General features: G+C 35.2%; 1 protein-coding gene across 13 annotated transcripts in view; it reads left to right on the plus strand.

The window, feature by feature from the left end:
• Window positions 1-25799, plus strand: part of STXBP5L (syntaxin binding protein 5L) — a 452269-nt gene that overhangs the window by 251747 nt on the left and 174723 nt on the right. For all 13 annotated transcript variants that reach the window (XM_079155274.1, XM_079155277.1, XM_079155276.1 and 10 more), the window contains one exon: window positions 6042-6165. In XM_079155274.1, coding sequence (XP_079011400.1) covers window positions 6042-6165 — 124 coding nt within the window. The remainder of the gene's footprint in view (window positions 1-6041; window positions 6166-25799) is intronic.

Here is a 25799-nt window from a genome sequence, read left to right on the forward strand (position 1 = left end):
AAAAGGATCTCGTTCACAATAGATTGAAAAAGAAAAAAAAAATACCTAGATATGTAACTAAGGAGGTAAAAGACCTCCACAAGGAAAATTATGAATTACTGAAAAATAAGTATAAGGAGAGAGAAGATGGAAAAACCTCCCATATTCATGAATAATCCAGATTATTGTTAGATAATCTAATTGTGAAAGATGTTGAACATTTTTTCATATGTTTGTAGATCAGTGGTATTTCTTCTTCTTGGAAGTGTCTGATCAGTTTCTTAGTCAATTTATTGATTGGACTATTTGGTTTTTTGGTGTTAAGTTTTTTCAGTTCTTTATGTGCCCTGGAAAAAAATGCTCTAACTGAGGTGCATGTAGTAAAGATTTTATTCTATTCTGTAGGCTCTCTCTTCATGTTATTGATTGTTTCCTTTGCTGAAAAGAATCTTTTCAGTTTGAATCCATCCCATTTATTGATTATTGATTTTACTTCTTGCTCTTTAGGAGTCTTGTTACGGAAGTCAAATCCTAAGCAACATGGTGAAGATTTGGGCCTACTTTTTCTTCTATTTGGTGCAGAGTAACTATTACAGTGCCTAAGTCCTTGATCTGCTTTGAGTTGAGTTTTGTGCAGGGGAAGAGGTAGGGGTTTAATTTCATTTTGTTACATACAGATTTCCAGTTTTCCTGGCACCACTTGTTGAAGAGGCTATCTTTTCTCCAGTGTTTTTGGCTCCTTTGTCTACTATGAGATAACTGTATTTTTAAAAGATGGAAAGACCTCCCATGCTTCTAGATAGGCAGAATTAATATTGCAAAAATGACCATACTATCAAAAATACTGTACAGATTTAATGCAATTCTTATTAAAATGCTAACAGCATTCTTCATAGAGATTGAAAAAGCAATCATGAAATTCATTTGGAAAAATAAGAGACCCAGAATAGCCAAAGCAATCCTTAGCAAGAAAAGTGAAGCAGGAGGCATTGTAATACTAGACCTCAAATATACTACAGAGCCGTAGTAACAAAAACAGCATGGTACTGACACCAAAATGGAAAGGTAGACTAGTGGTACAGAATAGAGGACACAAAGACAAACCCACATAAATACAGTTATCTCATACTAGACAAAGATGATACCCAATTTCAAATTATTCTATAGAGCCATACTAAGAAAAATGGCATGATCCTGGTATAAAAACAGACATGTGGGCCCATGGAATAGAAATCAAGACACAGAGACAAACTAACATAGCTACAGTCATCTGATTCTATATAAAGATGTCAAAAACATTTTGGAGAAAAACACAGCCTCTTTGACAAATGGTACTTGAAAAACTGGATCATGCTATGTAGAATGAGACCTTGTCCTTATATCTCACTGTAAAATGTCAACTCAAAATAGATCAAAGATCTAGATATTATATTCCAGAAGCTTTGAAACTACTAGAAGAAAACATAGGGGAAACACTTCATATAGGCACAAACAATGATTTCCTAAGTAGTATCCTCTAGTTGAATAAATAATAGTAAGAATCAGTAATGGGAAGGCATCAAATTAAAAAAAACTGCTGCACAGCAAAGGAAACAATGTCAGCCTATAGAATGGGAAAAAAATCTTTTTTCCAGAAAAATCCTCTTTGGTCAGAGGATTAAGATCCAGAATATTTATAAAGAACTCAAAATACTCAACCTCCCCCCACCAAAAAAACCATTTAATAAATGGGCAAATGAAATGAATTAGATACTTCTTAAAAGAAGTACAAGTGGCCGACAATTATAAGAAAAATTGTTCAACATCTTTAGCCATCATAGAAATGCAGATCAAGACTACAATGAGATATCATCTCACTCCAATCAGAATGACAGTCATCAAGATCAAAACAACAATAAATGCTGGAGAGGTTAAGGAGAAAAGGTACACTTATACACTGTTGGTGGAAATGTAACTTACTACAGCCATTATAGAAATCAGCTTGGAGGCTCCTCAAAAAACTAAAAACAGAACTACCACAAGATCCAACTATACTACCCTTAGTATTAACCCAAAAGAATTAAAGTCAGCATACTGAAATGATATGTGTATACCCATATTTATTATAGCACAAGTCACAGTAGCAAAGTTATAGAACAAACCTTGGTGTCCAAAACAGATGAATGAATAAAGAAAATGTGTTACAAATACATAATGTGTACAAATGTGTATGTACAAATACATAATGGAATTTTATTTAGTCATGAAGAAAAAGGAAATTATGTCAATAAAAGAAAATGGAACTGGAGAGCATGTTGTTAAAAGAAATTAGCAAGGGCTGGGGATATAGCTTAGTTGGTAGAGTGCTTGCCTCACAAGCACAAGGCCCTGGGTTCAATCCCTAGCACTGCAAAAAAAAAAAAAAAAAAAAAAGAAAAAAAAAAAAGAAATAAGCTAGACTCAAAGACAAGTATCCCATATTTTATATGTAGAAGCAAGAAGAAGGGAAAAAGGAACAGTAGAATGAAAAGGAGAGACTATTACTGTAGAGGCAGGGGATCAGGGGTGGGGGAGGGGAATGTAAGGGAAAGTATGGGGAATGAATTTGATCAAACTATGTGATAAGGGCTGGGGATGTAGCTCAGTTGGTAGAGTGCCTGCCTCACTGGCACAAGGCCCTGGGTTCAATTCCCAGCACCGCAAAAAAAAAAATTATGTAATAAACATGTATAAATATGCCATGATGAATCCCACCATTCTTCATAATCAGTGTGGAACAATTTTTAAAAAGTAATTTCGCAAAGGAATTTTTCAATTAGGATTAGTATTGCCTGAGTTAGTAGAGTACAATAATATTAATTCATACCTAGAAATTAAGTCTTGGTTTATTTCTACTTTAATACATACTTATATGTCCTGTAATTTTAATAAGGTAGTCATAAACTTCATTTTCTTGCATAACTTCTGAAGTTTTCTTTAATACTTCACTTTTCATATCTATAAGCTGTTTTTTTTTTTTAAGTTTCTTCTTTTAGTTAAACATGACAGTAGAATGTATTTTGGTGAATTTTACAGACATAGAATATAACTTAGTCTATTTAGGATCCAAGTCTTGTAGTTGTACATGATGTAGATTTACCCAGGTTGTATATTCAAATAAAAGGCTAGGAAAGTTATGTTTGATTAATTCTACTGTTTTTCCTGTTCCCCGACCCTTTTCATGTACCTCTTCATTTCCTTTGTCTAATCAAATGGATTTCTGTTATTCCCATCGCCACCCTCTCTTGTTTTGGGTTAGCATCCACAAATCAAAGAGAATATTTACACTAATAAATTTAATATCCATACACCTCTAGGCTTTTGACTCTCTCTGGAGCTGTCTATCTAAATAGCAGTCTTTTAAATAGTTCCAGATAAATCTCCCATTGGCATTGATTTTATACAAAGACCCAAACTTCTATATTCTTTTTTTGGTTTTAAGTTTTGATTTTTTTAACTCAGTTTAGAACCTGCAGAGAGGGCAGTATTTGACACTTTCTTTTTCATATATCATATACCATCAGTTTTTGTAGTCATTTTGATTCTATCTTTATGTTGCCTCATTTCCTCTCTTTTCTCATTTGTGCATCCAGTGTCCAATTCTACGTTGTTATTTGTTGCCTGGGTAAATGTAGGAGGCTTCTAACTAACCATCTTTCTTTTTATATCTTACCTTTGCAATATTTCCTTCTTTAATAAGATTAACATTTAAAGCATAGTAAGTCATATAATTCTCTACCTCAGAATTATTAAGTGATACCCTTATCAATGAAGTCCATCTTACTTGACATGAGATTTTAGGCTATAGTGCTTCTCCCTTTAGTTGAATTTATTACATCCTTCTGTACTCACCTTATTTCAGACATGTCACTGTCTATATACTAAACATACCACTATTCTTACCTCTAAGCCTTTGCTACTACTAATTCCTTATTGTGAACTCTCTTCTTGTCATTTCTGAATATCAAAATCCCATTCATTTTTTATGTACTAGAAAGCTATTTGGACTGTCCAGCTGACTTTTTGAATAGTCATTCATGAATTGTGATTTTTTTATTTTAGAAATCTAAGATTGTTATCAGAAATAGCTATGAATTTTTGTTCCATTATATCAATATTTTAAAAATATTCTCTCATGGAGAAATCTTTCAAAGTTGGACATGAGGAAAATCTTTTAATTTCTAGAAAAGCTATGTATTTCCATTTTTCAGATTGTTACCTAACTTTTGGGGTTTCTTTGTCGTTCTTTCTTTTCCATATTAAAGAAATAGTCACAGCCAGTGTGTTGTCCAAATATAACTAGTGTTTTATCTTTCAAATTGTTACCTATATTTCAAACTTTTTTCTTGAATTAGTTGTATTATATTTGATTTTTGATAAACCCTTTAGCAAATATTTTTAAAGAGTAGGGTATGATCAAATAAATAAAAATTGAATATCAAATCAGTTCACATATAAGTTTCTCTTTTATGCTTTATTTGTCATCCTCATCTTTAAATAACAAGCTGATTTATATTCCCACTCTTTTGTACCATAATTATACTTCGTTTATAGCACTTATTTATTTTGGCTTTGTCATGGCTGTATTTTTTACATCTGTCCTCTCCAGTGGATAGAAATTCAGTGGAGTGTGATGAAGGTTTAAAGTGGTGGATGTTTTCTCTGCCTCTTCTAGCTTGGTGACCAAAACAACCTGCAAGAAATGTAGGTTGATTGAGGTTCATCAAAGTTATGTAGGTGATACAAAAGGATGACATTTCACCCAAACCACCTGCAGAGGGGAAGACAGTGAAGAATGTTTTCCTTCTGCTGGAGACTGGCAGAAAAAGAAGTCTCCTCTGCATAATAATGAAGGCCAGGGTGGGAGAAAATACAAGTCCAGAATTTCATGGTATCTTTACCATTCCATCAAATCTTCTCTTTTGAATCACAGCTTATATATTATTTCTATATGATGTATTTAGTGATTATTCTAGCTGTCAGGTATCTTTAACTGTAATAGTTTTGTTTGGAACTTTTCATACTTTGCTACATACTTAACTTTATAAATATATAGTTATATGTACATATCTATGTGTGTTAAAAGTGAAGGGAGAATTATGATCACAATTCATCTATATACATCTTCCCTCTTGAAATTTCTGTAAGAATAAAATGTTTTATACATTTGTTCTGCTTTTTTGTCTAGTAGAGTATCTCACATTGTACTTAAGCATTTTATCCAAGTTCTGGTAATTTATTAATTTGAAAGAATACCAAAGATTTGGAATTGAGTATAACATTAATTATTTATTCATTCAATAGAAATTTCTTGAATACATACTTTATACAAGACACTGTTACTACTGGGAATACAACATCTTGGGAAAATGGAATAATTACTTTCTAATCAAAAGAGCAGAGTGAACCTGAAAATTAAAAAAAAAACTTTTTAAATTAAATCTTGCTTTAATAAATTTAAATAGTATGTGCCAGAGGCAGTGCAGTACAATGGTTGAGGATATGGATTTTATAATTAAGGAATCATGCCTTTGAGTTGTGTGATTAACCATGAGTGAATTGTGAAATTTAATATATATTCATTCTATAGGATTAAATGAGACAATGTATAAAAATGCGTACCATGGGGTCTGGAACATAGAAGTTCTTTAATTATTTTTTAAATTGACTACTTTGAGTGGAAGTAGACCTCCATTTTCCAAGAAATTATTTTCTGATAACCTTGCATTTACTTTTATGCAGATAGTTTTCCAAATAAGCATCAAAGTATATGGGAATAGGATATATAGGACATACCCTTTCCAACAAAACATTCTGTTATTTAATGATATTACAAACTTTATTTAACTTTATCTCAGGAGATAAATTTTAGTAGCTATTTATACATCAGTAGAAGGTTGATTCCCAAAGGTAGACTGATCTGGGTCAGAAAAATGTTTCTTATATATTTATTTGTATAATAATTTTATGTCTGAATTTTTCTTTTGAAATAAAGAGTGATATATCTACTCTTCCCCTCCCTACTTGTTTTTCATTGTTATTAGGCTATTCATTCAATTGATTGGCATCATGAGGGCAAACAGTTTATGTGCAGCCATTCAGATGGTAGCTTGACTTTATGGAACCTGAAAAGTCCAAGTCGGCCTTTCCAGACCACAGTTCCACATGGTAAGATGTTTGCTTTCAAAATAAACAAACACTGGAGATACAGTGCCTTGAGTTGAAATTGGAAGGGTGGGTGGTATTATGTGTTTGGTAGAAAAAGGTAATTGGTTCTGTATCTCTCTGTATTTCCTATAGATCCCCACATAACATGCCCCAACTTTCTGTATTTCACTCTAACCCACATTTATACTTTGTGAGTCATACTTACATAGAGATTGGCCCAACGAAAAATTCAGTAATGAATGATTGACATATCTCAGAAGAAATAATGCAGGAAATAAGGCCAGTTTTAAGGGTTGAAGAGCAAGTGAGAGGATGGCACTATATAGATCTGACTTTCAGATTTAATCCATATAATACTTTGTTATGTATCGATTTCTGGATTCTTGCACTTATTTCTCTCCCTGCCATTTGATTTCACTAAATTATGAGGACTATGGTTTTAGATATAGGTTTTACTTATTTCATTATTTTTCATATGGAAAAGGGTATTTAAATCATAGGAAAATATTTATATTGGTATGTACCTGAGTAGAATTAAAAAATTCAGATGTCTCAATATCAATAATTTGAATGACCAGATTATTTCAGATAATATTGGTGGTGTTCTGAAATCTATGTCTACTCACAGGATTGGTTATTTGTAAGCATAGAAAGATCAAAACCTAACAGATAATCAAACACATTCTATTGTGAAGTTTCTGAGTATTTATTATTATACCCCATTTATAAAATGTTTTTTATAATAGGTGATCCATAGGTCATATTATTTCATATTCCGTTGATCTGCCGTTTTTTGTACCATAGTTGCAAACTCTATATGCAAAGTCTTAAATTATTGCCACATTTAACCTGCTTTACTTAGAGATTACATTACTTTTTTACACTTACTTAAAAATGCTTTATTTAGAGACTGATGTTAAGGAAACCTCCGATAGGTATTTGCTCTACATCTAACTTAGAATAAACTTATTTGCTTCTATGATACCTCCATATTCCCTTCGCCCCTGTCCCCCAAATTCTCATATCTTTTATATATAAAAAAGTATTAGGATGTATTCATTTTCTGTTTAATTCTATATATTATCAAAATTTGACTTCTATTAGTTCTTTTTGGGTGATTGAATACTTGATACTTTTATGTTTACCATGTGTGAGGGTGGAGGCTCAGACCTGGAAGCAGATTCAGGATCTCACTGGTTGAGAAGGTGCAATATGCAGTTGGGATAGTAGACATGCTTTATTTGGAGGCTTCTAGCCAGCCACCAGCTCCCAGCCAGATCTATTTGCCCTGAGTCCTTTCCATAGCCTGCATAGGCAATAGGTTAAATCAGTGCACATGTACTCACAAGCAGATGTTTATGATGTTGACTACATATGCTGAATCAGTGTTTATGACCTTAACTACACATTAAAAACCCATCAAAATTCTCAGGAAGGAAGCCTAACTTTAGCCATTTGGGGCCTTCCCTATACCATATGTATGTTTATTAGTTTGTGTTATCTATAATTCTGCTTTCCTGTTGAAATAGATGAAGTTCTTTTCACAGGTTGTTGAAAACATCAACATGTATATCTTTAATAACAAATAAGATTAAATTCTGCTCCCTCATGTTACATAATTGAGTTTTAGTGATTTTAACATACAAACATCCATTGTCATATCTGTCTACATTCTTTAGATTCACTTTATTCTTTTTTGTTTTAGCCACTTTTATTTTCTAAAATAAAAATATTCTCTAAATGTCATTTTTGTTTTATCCTATGAATTTTGATATGTAATTTCATTAATGATATATAATTTTTATTAATATTAAATTTGTTGTATTTCTAATTCCATTGTCACATGAGTTATTTACATTTCATATTTCTAATCTTTAAAAAATTATGGATTCTCATATAGTTAGAGAATATGTCATGATTTTTTCCTTTTTCTTTTTAGTTGTATATGACATAGAATATATTTTGGCAGAATATACATACATAAAGTATAACCTATTCTATTAGGTTCCTACTCTTCTGATTGTACATAATATGGAGTTACCCTGGTCATATATACAAATAAAAAGGCTAGGAAAGTTATGACCAGTTAATTCTACTGTCCCCTACACTATCCCTTCCCTCCATTACCATCTGTCCAGTCCAATCTATTTCAATTACTCCCCTCCTCAACCTCCCTCGTTGTGGGTTAGCATCCACAAATCAGAGAACATTTCACTTTTGGTTTTGGGGGTTTGACTTATTTCACTTAGCATTATATTCTCCAGTTCCATACATTTTCCAGCAAATGCCATTATTTCATTCATGGATGAGCAATATTTCATTGCTTATAAATACCACATTTTCTTTATCCATTCATCCATTGTTGTTTCCATAGCTTTGCTATTGTGAGTTGAGCTGCTATAAACATGTATGTGTCTGCATCACTGTAGTATGCCATTTTAAAGTCCTTTGGGTATAGAACAAGGAGTGGGAAAACTAGGTCAAATGGTGGTTCCATTCCAGGTTTTCTAAGGAATCTCTGTACTGCTTTCCATAGTGGTTGTAGTAATTTGCAGTTCCATCAACAATGTATACCTTTTTCCCTATATTTTCACCAACATTTATATCTGTCATTCTGACTAGAGTGACATGGAATCTCAGTGTAATTTTAATTTGCATTTCTCTAATTGCTAGAGATGTTGAACATTTTTTAACATTTTTTGACCATTCGTATTTCTTCTGTGAAGTGTTCAGTTCCTTTGCCCATTTATTGATTGGGTTATTTTTCTGGGTTAAGTGTTTTGAGTTTTCTGAAAATTGTTTTGAGTTTTCTGAAAATTAATGTCTTATTTGAGGTACTGGTGGTAAAGATTTTCTCTGTTCATATTCTTGATGGTTTCCTTTGCTTTGAAGAAGCTTTTAAGTTTGATACCATCCATTTATTGATTCTTGACTTTACGTCTTGTGGTTTAGGAGACTTGTTGAGGAATTCGGTTCCTAAGCTGACATGTTAGAGAGTTGAACCTACTTTTTCTTCTAGTAAGTGAAGGGTCTCTGGTTTAATGCTTTGGTCCTTGATCCACTTAGAATTGAGTTTTCTGCAGGGTGAGATGTAGGCGTTCAATTTCCCTCTATTAAATATGGATTTCCAGTTTACCCATCACCATTTGTTGAAGGGCTATCTTTTCTCCAGTGTATGTTTATGGCACCTTTGTCTAGGATGAGGTAACTGTGCTTTATGGGTGTGTATCTGTGTCTTCTCTTCTGTTCCATTGGCCTTCATGTCTGTTTTTGTGCCAATACCATACTGTTTTTGTTACTATAGCTTGGTAGTATAATTTAAAGTCTGGTATTGTGATGCCTCCTGCATCACTTTTTGCACTAAGGATTGCTTTGGCTATTCTAGGCCTCCTATTTTTCCAAATGAATTTCATGATTGCTTTTTTTTTATTTCTGTGAAGAACATCATTGGAATTTTACTAGGAATTGCATTAAATCTGTATAATGCTTTTGGTAGTACAGCCATTTTGATAATATTAATTCCACCTTTCCAGGAACATGGGAGATATTTCCATTTTCTGAGGTCTTCTTTGATTTGTTTCTTTAATTTTCTGTAATTGTCATTGTAGAGGTCTTTAACCTCTTTTGTTAGATTGATTTCCAAAGATTTTTATTTATTTTTTGAGGCTATTGGGAATGGGATAGTTTTCCTGATTTCTCTTTCAGATATATCATCAGTGTATAGAAATGCAATTGATTTATTGGTGTTGATTTTAAACCCTGCCACTTTGCTGAATTTGTTTATGAGTTCTAAGAGCTTTCTAGTAGAGTTTTGTGGGCCTTCTAAATATAGAATCATGTGATTGGAAAATAGGGATTGTTTGAACTCTTCTTTTCCCGTTCTTATCCCTTTAATTTCTTTCTGTTGTCTGACTGCTCTGACTGGGTTTCGAAGACTGTGTTGAATAGGAGTGGTGAAAGTTGGCATCCCTGTCTTGTTCCAGTTTTTAGAGGGAATGCTTTGAGTTTTTTTCCATATAGAATGATGTTGACCTTGGGTTTAGTGTACATAGCTTTTACAATGTTGGGGTATATACCTATAATTCCTAGTTTTTCTAGTTTTTTGAGCATGAGTGAATGCGATTTGCCAGTATTTTATTGAGAATTTTTCTGTCAGTGTTCATGGGGGATATTGGTCTGAAGTTTTCTTTGCTTGATGTGCCTTTGTCTGGTTTTGGTATCAGGGTGATACTAACTTCATAGAATGAATTTGGAAGGGTTCCCTCCATTTTTAGTTCATGGAATAATTTGAGGAGGATTGGTGTAAGTTCTTTGAAGGTGTTACAGAAGTCAGCTGAGAATCCATCCGGTCTTGGGCTTTTCTTTGTTGTTAGGCTTCTGATGACATCTCCATTTTCATTGCTTGAAATTGACGTGCTTAAATTTTCTGTGTCCCCTTGATTCAGTTTGGGTAGTTCTTATGTCACTAGAAATTTGTTGATGTCTTTGAGATTTTCTGTTTTATTGAGTATAGATTTTCAAAGTAGCTTGTGATTACCATTTCTATTTAAGTGGTGTCCATGGTGATATTTCCTTTTGCATCTCTAATATTAGTAATTTGGATAATCTCTTTTTGTTTGTTAGCTTGGCTAAGGGTTCATCAATCTTATTTTTTCAAAGAACCAACTTTTTGTTTTTTTCATTTCACTTTCATTAGTTTTGGCTCCAATTTTTGTTATTTCCTACTTTTAGTGCTGTTTTGTTCTTTTTTTCCTAAGATTTTGAGTTAGGTTATTTGTAAAGTTAGGTTATTTGGTGATTTTTCTGTTTTTTTAATGAATGAGCTCAGTGCAATGAACTTTTCCTCTTAGAAATGCCTTCATAGTGTCCTGAAGATTTTGATACATTATTTCACTATTCTCATTTACCTCTAAGTATTTTTTTTATTTCATCCCTGATTTCTTCAGCTATCCTTTGGTCATTCAGTAGTGTACTGTTTAGTCTCCAGGTGTGAGAGTAGTTTCTAGATCTCATTTTATCATTAATTTCTAATTTCATTCCATCTCGATCTAATAGAATGCAAGGTATTATCTCCATTTTTTTTGTACTTACTAAGAGTTGCGTTATAGACTAAGATGTGGTCTATTCTAGAGAAAGTTCCATGTCCTGCTGAAAAGAAAGTGTATTCATTCATTGATGAATGAAATATGCTATGTATGTCTCAAGTCTAAATTATTGATTTGTGTTTTTTAGTTCTGTGACTTCTGTATTTAGCTTTTTATTTGAAGATCTATCTATTGGTGAGAGAGGTGTGTTGAAATCACACAGTATTATTGAGTTGTGATCTATCTGAGTCTTTAGATTATGCAGGATTTGTTTAATGTATATAGATTTTCCATTGTTTGGACATAAATATTTAAGATTGCTATGTCTTCTTGATGTATAGTTCCTTTAAGCCGTATGAAATGGCCTTCTTTGTCCATTCTTATTGACTCGAAGTCCACTTTATTAGATATGAAGATAGAAACCCATGCTTGTTTGAGAATTCCATGTGAATGCTCTTTTGCTGTCCTTTTTCATTCAGTTTATGCATGTCTTTGCCTATGAGGTGAGTCTCTTGGAGGCAGCATATTGATGGGTATTGTTTTCCAATCCAGTCTGCCAGTCTATGTCTTTTGATTGATGAGTTTAGGCCATTTACCTTCAATATTATTATTGAGAAATATTCTTTTTTTAAAATTTATTTTTATTGTAAACAAATGGGATACATCTTGTTTCTCTGTATATGAAGTAGAGACATACCATTTGTGTAATCATACATTTACATAGATAATGGCTTTTGATTCATTCTGTTATTTTTTCCTTCCCCCAACCCCTCTTTTCCTTCTACACAGCCCCTCTTTCCTCCATTCTTGCCTCCCTCCCACCCCCCATTTTGTGTCATCATCCGCTTATCAGCGAGATCATTCGTCCTTTGGTTTTTTGAGATTGGCTTATCTTACTTAGCATGATATTCTCCAGTTTCTTCCATTTGCCTGCAAATGCCATAATTTTATTATTCTTTATGACTGAATAAGATTCCATTGTGTATATATATATATATATATATATATATATATATATATATATATACCAGTTTCTTTATCCATTCATCAATTGAAGGGCATCTAGGTTGGTTCCTCAATCTGGCTATGGTGAATTGAGCAGCTATGAACATTGATGTGGCCGTATCTCTGTAGTATGCTGATTTTAAGTCCTTTGGGTATAGGCCAAGGAGTGGGATAGCTGGGTCAAATGGTGGTTCCATTCCAAGCTTTCTAAGGAATCTCCACACTGCTTTCCAGAGTGGCTGCACTAATTTGCAACCCCACAGCAATGTATGGGTATACTTTTTTCCCTACACCCTCGCCAACACCTGTTGTTGCTTGTATTCTTGATAATCACCATTCTAATTGGGGTGAGATGGAATCTTAGGGTAGTCTTGATTTGCATTTCTCTTATTACTAGAGATGTTGAACATTTTTTCATGTATCTATTGATTGCTTGTACATCTTCTGTGAAGTGTCTGTTCATTTCCTTAGCCCATTTGTTGATTGGATTATTTGTATTCTTGGTGTAGAGTTCTTTATATATTCTGGAAATTAGTGCTCTATCTATAGAAGAAAAGTAGGTCCAAATCTTGAACATATGGCTTAGGATCAGACTTCCTTAACAGGACTCCCATAGCATAAGAAATAAAAGCAAGAATCAACAACTGGGATAGATTCAAACTAAAAAGCTTTCAGCAAAGGAAACTATCAGCAATGTGAAGAGAGAGCCTACAGAGAATGGGAGAAAATCTTTGAGAAATATTCTTAATGTCATTTTGGGTTATTTCTGTTTTTTTATCTAAAGTAACTTCTGTTTTTTCTTTAATCTTATTTTTTAATTTACTATACTCCTAGTGTAGTTCCTCCCTTTGCTGGATTTCATTTTTATTTTTGATTTCTTCATGAAATACTCTGTTGAGAATGTTTTATAGTGTAGGCTTTTTGGTTGTGAATTCTTTTAACTTTTGTTTATCATGTAAGGGTTTTACTGCAGTGTCAAATCTGAAGCTTTGTTTTACAGGGTGTACTATTCTTGGATGACATGTATTTTCTTTCAGAGCTTGGTAAATATTGTTCTAAGACTTCCTTATATTAAGGGTCTGGGTTGAGAAATCTGAAATGTGAATTGCTTTCCCTCTAAACATGTCTTGAATTTTTTCTCTGGTCACTTTTAAGATTGTATTCTTATTCTCTATTAAGGTATCTTAATAATAATATGCCTTGATGTGGGTCTGTTGTAATTTTATATTTTTGGGGTCCTATAAGCTTCCAATATTTGATTTCCCATTTCATTGTTAAGGTTTGGAACATTTTCTGACATTATTTCATTGAAATGATTATGCGTTCCTTTGGTTTGTATCTCTGAGCCTTCGTCTGTCCCTGTAAATCTTAAGTTTGGTCTTTTTACATTATACCATATTCCCTGGAAGTTCTGTTCAAATCTCTTAATGTTGTTCTGCTTGCTTGACTTTGTTTTCAAGGTAATATAATTTGTCTTCACCTCCTGAGACTCTGTCTTCCAAGTGGTTTGGTCTGTTGCTGATACTTTACAAAGAATTTTTTATTTGATTTATTGATTCCTTCATTTCATGGATTTATGTTTTTTTTTATTTCCAGAATCTCTCTATTGAAGTGATCTTTTGCAACTTATATTTGCTCTCTTATATCATCCTTTATGTTGCAAGTCAGTTCAACTATGTACATTCTGTTTTCCTTCTCTGACATTTCTTCCATGGATTGTTTCCATGTATTTTGCTTTGTTGGAGGAGATTAGTTCCCTTGCTTTTTCATGTTGTTTGTATGTCTACTCATCTAACAGATGATTTTGAGGCAGTAGGGTTTCAACCTTCTGTATTTATAGTGTTCTTGAAGGTTGCTTGTACTTGAAGTTTAGGGGGAGACAGATAATAACCACAACTGATGCAAAAAATTTACAGTATTAAACAAAATAGCTCTTGCAATAAAGTCTACATTGTTGGTTATTATAATACTGAGAATTGATATTGATTGTTGCCCAGGATGAAAACAGTAAGTTTACATAAAGGTTTACAATTTCACATGGTGACCAGGCATATAATAGAAGCGATGTAGGTATGATGATTATGAGGGAGGAGGTGTAAAGATAGAGGTAAAAGATTAAAGAAAAGGTGGAAGAGAGAGCATGAGAGTTTGGCTGTTAGCAGAGGAAAAGAAAGAGTCAAGGGAAATTAACAAGAGAGAAAAAAGTACTAAAAATAAAAAGATAAAAAATAGAAAAGTTTTAAAAAATTAAAAGAAAAAATACAGAAAAGAAATAAAAGTTTACAAGAACAAAAACAATATACACTAATCAAACATCTAAGTCTTCAAATTATTGTTTTATGAATAATTCCAGTCTTCAAATAAAATAATAGAAATAAGAAACAAAATAGGATATATGTGTATGCTTACATTTCCTGTTAATGATAGAGTTCTTTAAGAGGAAAGGAAGAAGAAATGGGACAGTAGAAAAGGGTTTATAGATCCTAGAGGTGGGTGAGATGTATGCAGAGGCAACATAGAATGTATTTTTAAGAGGTGAGAACATAAAAGAAAAAAACAAAAAACAATAATTAAATATAACAAAATAGAAGTAATAGAGTTGAAGGAAGAGTAAATATAGTAGAGTACCTTTTGGCAGGAAGAAAGAGAGAAATAAAAACAAAGGAAAACAATTGTGAAATAATCAATAGGAAGTCAATCAAATTTATATAAATCAAATGACTTAACCTTCAAAAATATAAAAAAGGTTGAAGAAAGAAAAAAAACGAAAAAAATAAAAAAATGAAGAGCACAAAATAGAAGAAAAATTTTAGAAACCTATGAAGCAAATACTAAAAACTAAAAAAAAGAAACAAAATAGTATATGTACAAATGTGCAAATGTCCATTTGTCAATTAGTACACATTCATAAAAACAAAAGTAAAAACAAAATAGCAAAATGGCATATGAATTTTATATTTATTTATTTGTTTATTTATTTATTTTTTGGCCAGCTCTCTGTGTCAAACTGCCTTTCAGTTCCTCAAAGACCCTTCCCAAGGGGATGGTGTGAGAAGTGTGGATGTTGGCAGCTTGATTACCTGAGTTATATCTTTGAGATCTGTGCCATGTGTTTTGCCAGCAAATCTCTCCAGGGAGGGGATTTGGTCTAGTTTTCCCCCATGTGTTTTTTGTGACAGGGTTTTCCGATGTTAATGAATCAATATGCTTGTGGGTCTGTATCCCACAGCACACTGCAGAGCACCACCTGTGGGAAGAGGGAGTTGGTCCTTTTACGTGTCCCATTTTGTGGGGATACTGAGTGTTTTGGAGGACTTCTCAAGCGGGATTTTGGGCATTGAACTCAGATACTCTATTTCATTCAGTTTCTCCCTGTCACTGGTTCTGTTGGCTCTTGGCTACAGGGTCAGTGGTGGTGGTGAGGGGGAGCCCAAGCTTCTGCTGGCCTCTGATCTGCATTACCCTTTGACAGGGCTGATTCAGAGCACTGAGATTTTCTGTTTTCTCCATCCAGCCCAGTTATATGTGTGTGTGTGTGTGTGTGTGTCCGTCCCAACTCTTCTGCTAGCTTATTCAGTGACCTGTGGGAGGGGGGCAAGGCTTTCTCTGGCCTTTGTGAATCTGTTTTACCCCCAGGTAAAGCAGTTTGGGAGCAGTGAGTTTTGTCTGTTTCTCTGCCCGACCCCGTTCCTCTTCTCCCTGCTTGTGGTCTGGTTTTCTGCTCTTTGGGAGAAGGGGCCAAGAGCTCTTTCTTTAGCTTGATCTGTAATGCCCCCAAGCAAAAAGGCCTCTGCACCAGAAAATCTCCCAGCCAGAGATTCTCCTAATTCTCTAGGATCATCACTTTAGATCCCGGGGGTTGGTGTGTGGTGGATCCATGTGCTGGTTTTGGTCTGGAATTCCCAGATCTAAGCACCCTGAATTTTCCACCACTTTTACTTAGAGGTATTTGAGTCTGTGTTCACTGCGTACAGCTGGTTGACTGTGTCTTTTCACATACCAGTTTATTTGGCTGAATAGCTTCTGGGTTCGCCCAGGGTGCTCTGCACCTCAGATCCTGGGGTTTCCCACACCAAAAATTCTAGCACTAGTAGATGTTTTCAGATCTTGTATCCATCCCCTCCCCCCAACCCTGTTCCTGCCTGCAACTCAGCTCCTAATCTGCTCCTTAGCCTTCTCTAGTGTACTCCAACTTTTTCCAGTGCTCAAGACTTTCTGTCTTGAGTAGTGGAGTGTTCTTTATGCCCCTTTCACTCACCTTCTGGAGAAGTAATTCCTTGAAGTTTGTATCCTGAGTCATGGAACTGTGAGAACCACCACTTCCCACTAATCTGCCATCCTGTCATAATATTAATTCTACAAAATTTACTGAGATTTGTTTTATAATTAGTACATAGACAATTACCATAACATTTACAAATGTGCTTAAGAAGAATATAAATTTCTTAACTGTTATATAAAGGTTAAATTTGAAATTGTATTTTGCATGGTTTAAATCTTTGCCAAATTTTAGTTTTGTATTTAAATTTTAAGGGAGGTGAGTTAAAATTCTCATAATATATTTTCCCATGTAATTTTCTTCATTTATGCTTATTTTTAAAAAAAAATCTAACAGGTAAAGTTAGTTGATGGCATTTGTCAGATTGTGATTTTACTGATAGTTTTCTAGTGCTATCAATTGTTGAGACTGGTATTAAAATTTACTAATATTATTGCAGAATTGCCTATTTCTTACTTGAATTGTACCTTTTTTGATTCATATATTTTGAAGTCTTGTTATTAGGCTTTTTTTTTTGGTCTCCTGCTAGAGGGCATGTAGTTGAATTTTCTGCTTTTACCCAGTCTTAGTGCTAGAATGTTTACTCTGTTAATATATGATTACTAATAGAGTTGAATTTAGGCCTACCAATTTATTACTTGTTTTCTGTTGGTTGTTTCCTACTGATTTTGTTTTGGTTTTCTCCTTTTCTGCTTTCTTTTGGATTACTTGAATATTTTTATTAGAATTTCATTATAATTTATATATAAGCACTTTATCTTCACTTTTTTTAATTGCTTGCTCCCAGAATTACAGATGTGATTTCTTAAATACTCAAAATGTGTTAGAGCTGATACTGGAACACTTAATGAAAATATAGAACTCTTGTAACCATATAGTTCTATTTATCCTTCCCCACTAAACTTAATGCTCTAGCTTCCATACATTACACCTAAATACATTGTTATAATTTGTGCATTAGTCATGTGCATTTTCAATTATAGGAAAAACAGCCTTTTAATTTTCATTTGTTCTGAAAAATTACTTAGCATTTCATGTAGATGTGGTAGAAACAAATTTACTTAGCTTCCTTAATCTGAAAATTGCCTATTCTCTTCCTTCATTCTTGAAGCCTGTTTTTGCTAGATTTACATTTCTGTCTTTCTGTGTGTGTCTGTTTTGCGTTGTTTTTAAAGTGATAAACACTATAAAGACCTTTTCACCATTTTCTAGCTTCCATGTTTTCTGAATGTAAAGTCTTGAGTGGTTTTAATTTTGCTTTCTTTGTATATGTCATTTTCCTCCATTGTCAAACAACTTTTTATATTTTTTTTAATCTTCAGCAGTTTACCTGTACTATGCCTGGGGCTTGGTTTCTGCAAATTTACTTTGTTAAGGGTTCTACTGAGCTCCTTAAATCTGTAATTTTATATCCTACAAAAAGATGAGGAACTTTTCAGCTACTTATCTCTTCAAATGTGTTTTTCTGCTTCATGTTCTTTGTGGAATATTAGTCTGTTCTATGTAGAACTTCTGGTGTTACTATACATTTCTGGCTGTTATTTATTTTGTTATTTTTTTCCTTTGAATTTTAGATTCCTTAATTAGCTCTTTTGATGAATCATTAACTGCAATCTTCCTCTGACATCTGTACTCTGCTATTAAGCCTGTTATTTATTTATTTATTTTTTTACTTCTGATAGTATTCCCATTTAATACCTTTTTGCATTGTCTATTTCTCTGCTAATAGTTCCTTTTTTATTAGTTTTGAACATTTTACTTTCCTGGAAGCATTAAAATTAGGTTGACTATCTTTATCTGATAATACCAACATTTGCTTTACCTTGAAGTTGATCTCTATTCATAAGAATGTCTAACATGTTCCTGTCTTTCCATATCTGATAGTTTGGATTTTAACTTATATAATAAAGATATTATGTTGTATGTACTCTAGAAAACATTTTTGTTGCATCCCTTCCTTTTTATTGTATCTACTAAACTGAGAAACCATATGTAGAAGTATTGCGTAATTTTCCTAGAAAGCAAAAAGTTGTCTCCTGAAAAGATATACTTTGTCTGAAGCTCATGATTAGATAAGGGTGGGCTAATTAGGAGAATACTAAAGCTAATGAGGTTGGGTTAGCATATGTTTGACTTGAATTTGCCACTGTAATAACATTGCTCTTGGAGACATTGCTGCAGACATTGATGTTCTTTCACAACAGACTGTAATAGTTTCACTTATGTATTCTTCAATCACAGTGCCCACACACACACACACATACACACACACCCCGCATATCTACAAATACAGTATTAAACCTAATCTTATAAAAATGCTTGTTATAAAATTATTGCTCAGAAATGGGAAAGGGGTGTCCACAAGGACTACTTTTATTTTATTTTTTTTTATTATTTAAACAAATGGGATACATGTTGTTTCTCTATTTGTACATGGAGTCAAAGCATACCATTTGTGTAATCATAAATTTACATAGGGCAATGTTGTTGGATTCATTCTGTTATTATTTTCCCTTCCCCCCCACCCCTCCCACCCTCTTTCCCTCTATACAGTCCTTCCTTCCTCCATTCTTACCACCCTCCTTATCCCTAACCCCAAAGCTAACCCTAACCCTAACGCTAACCGCTTCTGCCCCCCATTATATGTCCTCATCCACTTATCAGTGAGATCATTCGTCCTTTAGTTTTTTGAGACTGACTTATCTCACTTAGCATGATATTCTCCAATTTCATCCAATTGCCTGCAAATGCCATAATTTTATCATTCTTCATGGTGGAGTAATATTCCATTGTATATATATGCCACAGTTTCTTTATCCATTCATCAACTGAAGGGCATCTAGGTTGATTCCACAGTCTGGCTATGGTGAATTGAGCAGCTATGAACATTGATGTGGCTGTATCTCTGTAGTATGCTGATTTTAAGTCCTTTGGGTATAGGCCAAGGAGTGGGATAGCTGGGTCAAATGGTGGTTCCATTCCAAGCTTTCTGAGGAATCTCCATACTGCTTTCCAGAGTGGCTGCACTAATTTGCAACCCCACCAGCAATGTATATGAGTGTACCTTTTTCCCTACATCCTCGCCAACACCTGTTGTTGCTTGTGTTCTTGATAATCGCCATTCTAATTGGGGTGAGATAAAATCTTAGGGTGGTTTTGATTTGCATTTCTCTTATTACTAGAGATGTTGAACACTTTTTCATATATCTGTTGATTGCTTGCACATCTTCTTTTGTGAAGTGTCTATTCATTTCCTTAGCCCATTTGTTGATTGGATTATTTGTATTCTTGGTGTAGAGTTTTGTGAGTTCTTTATAGATTCTGGAAATTAGCGCTCTATCTGAAGTTATGAGTGGCAAAGATATTCTCCCACTCTGTAGGCTCTCTCTTCACATTACTGATAGTTTCCTTTGCTGAGAGAAAGCTTTTTAGTTTGAATCTATCCCAGTTATTGATTCTTGCTTTTATTTCTTGTGCTATGGGAGTCCTGTTAAGGAAGTCTGATCCTAAGCCAACAAGTTGAAGGTTTGGACCTACTTTTTCTTCTATAAGATGCAGGGTCTCTGGTCTGATTCCGAGGCCCTTGATCCATTTTGAGTTGAGTTTTGTGCAGGGTGAGAGATAGGGGTTTAATTTCATTCTGTTGCATATGGTTTTCCAGTATTCCCAGTACCATTTGTTGAAGAGTCTATCTTTTCTCCATTGCATATTTTTGGCCCCTTTGTCTAGTATGAGAAAATTGTATGTATTTGGGTTTGTGTCCATGTCCTCTATTCTGTACCCTTGATCTACCTGTCTATTCTGGTACCAATACCAATGCCGTTTTTGTTACTATTGCTTTGTAATAGAGTTGAAGATCTGGTATTGCGATACCCCCTCCTTCGCTTTTTCTACTGAGGATTGCTTTAGCTATTCTGGGTTTCTTCTTCTTCCAGATGAATTTCGTAATTGCTTGCTCTATTTCTGTAAGGTACGTCATTGGGATTTTAATTGGAATTGCATTGAATCTGTATAGCACTTTTGGTAGTATGGCCATATTGACAATATTAACTCTGCCTCTCCAAGAACATCAGAGATCTTTCCATCTTCTACGGTTTTCTTTAATTTCTTTCTTTGGTGTTCTGTAGTTTTCATTGTAGAGGTCTTTCACCTCTTTTGTGAGATTGATTCCCAAGTATTTTTTTTTTTTATGCTATTGTGAATGGGGTAGTTTTCCTAATTTCTCTTTCTGAAGATTCATCACTTATGTATAAAAATGCATTAGATTTATGAGCATTGATCTTGTAACCTGCTACTTTACTGAATTCATTTATGAGTTCTAAGAGTTTTCTGGTGGAATTTCCAGGTTCCTCTAAATATATAATCATGTCATCAGCGAACAGGGATAGTTTGAGTTCTTCTTTTCCAATTCGTATCCCTTTAATTTCTTTGGTTTGTCTAATTGCTCTGGCTAGAGTCTCAAGGATGATGTAGAATAGAAGTGGTGAAAGAGGGCTTCCGTGCCTTGTTCCAGTTTTTAGGGGGAATGCTTTCAGTTTTTCACCATTTAGGATGATATTGGCCATAGGCTTAGTGCAGATGGCCTTTACAATGTTAAGGAATGTTCCCACTACCCCAATTTTCTCTAGTGTTTTGAGCATGAAGGGATACTGTATTTTATTGAATGCTTTTTCTGCATCTATTGAAATAATCATGTGATTCTTAACTTAAAGTCTGTTGATATGGTGTGTTGGGGGCTGTGCCATGTAGTCCTGGCAGTCAGCCAGAGGTTGTCAGCAGCCAGGAGGTTAATCGACATAAGCACACTCAGGTGATTTATCCTCCATGCACACAATGCATGCGCATGTGTTCTCGAGCACTCCTAATTGTTCTTGCTCGGACATCTAGCTTCTAGCCTAATCTTTGCATAAGAGGTGTGTCCCTGCCCTCCGCTTCCTGGAGGTGATATAAGTAGGCAGAAGGTGGGGCGACAGCAAAAGCAGCAGCTAACAGCAACAGGCGGAGAGAAGCCACTAGCAGAAAGGAAGAAGAAAAGGCAGCAAGCATATAGAAGCAGCGAGTAGGGGCAGCGGCGGAAGGCAGATTGTAGAGCGGAAAACTGAGAACCCATCTTTAGGTTGCAGATCGTAGATCGCAGTACGTGGGATGCATCACTAAGAAGCACCTCAGATAGACGCACCCTTAGTTCACAGGATGCAGGACACACCTTTAAGAAGCAGCAGCAGAACTAAGAAGATAAGATCTCTGAAAGTGTAGTCTCTCTCTCTTAAGCAAAGTCTCTTTCTCTCTCATGCAAAGCCTCGCTCTCTCTCCTCTCAAAGCAAGTAAGCCTTATTTCCTCTATCTCTATAAACAAACAAACAAGGAAGGAAGTAGCTGAGAAATAGAAGTAGCTCAGTTTCCAGTCCACCTTTGATAAATACCTGTGCAATTGTTGCTGCAGGTGGTAATAAATATCCGTGGACAGCAACAATGGTGAATGACATTTATTGATTTCCGGATGTTGAACCAACCTTGCATCCCTGGGATAAAACCCACTTGATCATGGTGCACTATCTTTTTAATATATTTTTGTACGCGATTTGCTAAAATTTTGTTGAGAATTTTTGCGTCGATGCTTATTAAGGATATTGGTCTGAATTTTTTTTTCCTTGATGTTGTCTCTGTCTGGTTTAAGTATCAGGGTGATATTGGCTTCATAGAATGAATTTGGGAGGGTTCCCTCCTCTTCTATTTCATGGAACACTTTGAGGAGTATTGGAATGAGCTCTTCTTTAAAGGTTTTGTAGAACTCGGCTGAGAACCCATCTGATCCTGGACTTTTCTTTGGTAGGCTTTTCATGACCTCTGCTTGAAATTGATTTATTTAAGTTGTGTATGTCCTCCTCATTCAGTTTAGGTAATTCATATGTCTCTAGAAACTGGTTGATGTCTTCGAGGTTTTCTGTTTTGTTGGAGTATAGATTTTCAAAATAGCTTCTAATTATGTTTTGTATTTCACTCGTGTCTGTTGTGATATTTCCTTGTTCATTCCAAATTTTAGTAATTTGAGTTTTCTCCCTCTTTCTCTTTGTTAGCGTGGCTAAGGGTTTATCAATTTTGTTTATTTTTTCAAAGAACCAACTATTTATTTTGTTAATTTTTTCCGATTGTTTCTTTCGTTTCAATTTTGTTGATTTTGGCTCTGATTTTAACTATTTCCTGTCTTCTACTACTTTTGATGTTGTTCTGCTCTTCTTTTTCTAGGGCTTTGAGCTGTAGTGTTAAGTCGTTTATTTTTTATTTCTACTTCTCTTGTTGAATGTGCCCCATGAAATAAATCTTCCTCTAAGTACTGCTTTCATAGTGTCCCAGATATTTTGATATGATGTGTCTTTGTTCTCGTTTACTTCTAAGAATTTTAAAATTTCCTTCCTGATGTCTTGTTATCCATTCATCATATAATAGTGTATTATTTAATCTCCAGGTATTGGAGAAGTTTCTGTTTTTTATTCTGTCATTTATTTCTAATTTCAATCCATTGTGATCTGGTAGAGTACAAGGTAGTATCTCTATCTTCTTGTATTTGCTGATAGTAGCTTTGTGGCATAAAACATGGTCTTTTTAGAGAAGGATCCATGTGCTGCTGAGAAGAAAGTGTATTTGTTCTTTGTTGGATGGTATATTCTATATAAGTCGGTTAAGTCTAAATTGTTGATTGTGTTTTTGAGATCTATGGTTTCTTTATTCAATTTTTGTTTGGATGATCTATCCAGTGGTGAGAGAGGTGTGTTAAAATCGCCTAGTATTATTGTGTTGTGGTCTATTTGATTTCTGGAATTGAGAAGGATTTGTTTGACGTACATGGATGAGCCAGTGTTCGGGGCATAGATATTTATGATTGTTATGTCTTGCTGATTTATGCTTCCCTTAAGCAGCATGAAATGTCCTTCTTTATCCCTTCTGACTAGTTTTGGCTTGAAGTCCACATTATCTGAAATGAGGATGGATACTCCAGCTTTTTTGCTGTGTCCGTGTGCATGGTATGATTTTTCCCATCCTTTCACCTTTAGTCTATGGGTATCTCTTTCTATGAGATGAGTCTCTTGCAGGCAGCAAATTGTTGGATTTTTCTTTTTAATCCATTCTGCCAGTCTATGTCTTTTGATTGATGAGTTCAGGCCATTAACATTCAGGGTTATTATTGTGATATGATTTGTATTCCCAGTCATTTGACTCACTTTTGTTTTTTGACATGATTTGGTTTCTCCTTTATTTGGCTATTCCTTTAGGGTAGTTCCTCCCGTTGCTGATTTGCATCATTGTTTTTCATCTTTTCCTCATGGAATATTTTGCTGAGAATGTTCTGTAATGCCGGCTTTCTTTTTGTAAATTCCTTTAGCTTTTGTTTATCATGGAATGATCTTATTTCGTTGTCAAATCTGAAAGTAAGTTTTGCTGGGTATAAGTTTCTTGGTTGGCATCCGTTTTCTTTCAGGGCTTGAAAAATGTTGTTCCAGGCCCTTCTAGCTTTTAGGGTCTGGATTGAAAAATCTGCTGATATTCTTATTAGTTTCCCCCTGAATGTAATTTGATGGTTTTTCTCGCGGCCTTTAAAATTCTGTCTTTATTTTGTATGTTAGGTATTTTCATAATAATGTGCATTGGTGTGGGTCTGTTGTAATTTTGTACTTGGTTTTCCATTTCATTCTTCAGGTTTGGGAAATTTTCTGATATTATTTCATTGAATAGGTTGTTCATTCCTTTGGTTTGTTTCTCTAAGCCTTCCTCAATCCCAATAATTCTTAAATTTGGCCTTTTCATGATATCCCATAATTCTTGTAGATTCTGTTCATGATTTCTTACCATCTTTTCTGTTTGGTCAACTTTGTTTTCAAGATTAAATATTTTTTCTTCAATATCTGAGGTTCTGTCTTCCAGGTGTTCTATCCTATTGGTTATGCTTTCTATGGAGTTTTTAACTTGGTTTATTGTTTCTTTCATTTTAAGGATTTCCGTTTGTTTGTTTTTTCAGTATCTCTAACTCTTTATTGAAATGATCTCTTCCCGTATTTGCTCTTTTAACTGTTGATTGGTTTGATCATTTAATGCCTGCATTTGCTCTTTCATCTCCTCCTTCAATGCCTGCATTTGCTCTTTCATCTCCTCGTTTGCTTCCCTGATTGTTTTAGTTATGTACATTCTGAACTCCCTTTCTGACATTTCTTTCTGCTGTGCTGTCATTGGGTTTTATTGATATAGTATCTAGGTTTTTTGGGACATTTTCTTTCCTTGTTTTCTCATATTGGTCACATGTCCTTAGGACTCTGTGATATTGCAGATTTCCTCTATTTGCTTATAGTGTCACTGTAGTTTTCCAGTGTATCACCTCCCAGCCTTCAGTAGCCTGAAATCTTGGAGTAACTTGATAATGCAGTGCTTCTGAAGAAAGCTGTCCCTAGCCTGCTACTGGTTCCAGGGCTTGGAGCTGGCTCTGTGTGGAAAGGCTCTCACTGGGGGGCCTGCTCCAAGAAGCCAGCTGTGTAGGTGGAGCCCACCACTGGAGTGAGCTGGGCTGCCTGGGGAAGACTTTAGATTCCCTGCCCTACTCTAATAATCTGCCCCTATCCCGGCCTGCCGCCCAGGACGAGCTTCACCGGGTGCGGCAGACTCACCCCATGGCTCTATTTTAGTCCAAGTCTCTCAATGCCTCCCCTTCTTGAATCCTGGGTTCGGAGTGACTGGAGATGCAGTCACCCTCTAGTCTGCCATCTTGGATCGCCCTGTGGAAAATGCCTGTGGCTGGAGGGGGCAGGGCTGCCTGGAGAGGTCTCTGGCTGCCCTGCCCTGGTCCCAGAGGCTGCTTGTGGGTCAGAGCTCTCTGCTGGCTTGGGGACTTGTGGCTGGCTCTGTGTAGAAAGGCTCTCACTGGGCGGCCTACTCCGAGATGCTAGCGTAGAAAGGCGCTTCCCTCCGGAGTGAGCCGGACTGCTTGGGGAAGTCCCTGGCTGCCCTGTCCTGGTCCCTGAAGGTACTTGTGGGCCAGAGCTTGCCACGCGCTGGCTCAGGGACTTGGAGCTGGTTCTGTGCAGAAAGGCTCTCACTGGGCGGCCTGCTCCCAGAAGCTGGAGAAGCTGGCCGTGTAGGAGGAGCCCACCGCCGGAGTGCGCAGGGCTGCCTGGGGAGGACTCTAACTGCCCTGCCCTACTCTGATAAGCCGCCTGAATCCGAGCCTGCAGCCCGGGCCGAGCTTCACCGGGTAGGGGAGACTCACCCCGTGGCTCTAT

The sequence above is a fragment of the Sciurus vulgaris genome (assembly GCF_902686455.1).
Source record: "Sciurus vulgaris genome assembly, chromosome: 10".
Classification (NCBI taxonomy): domain Eukaryota; kingdom Metazoa; phylum Chordata; class Mammalia; order Rodentia; family Sciuridae; genus Sciurus; species Sciurus vulgaris.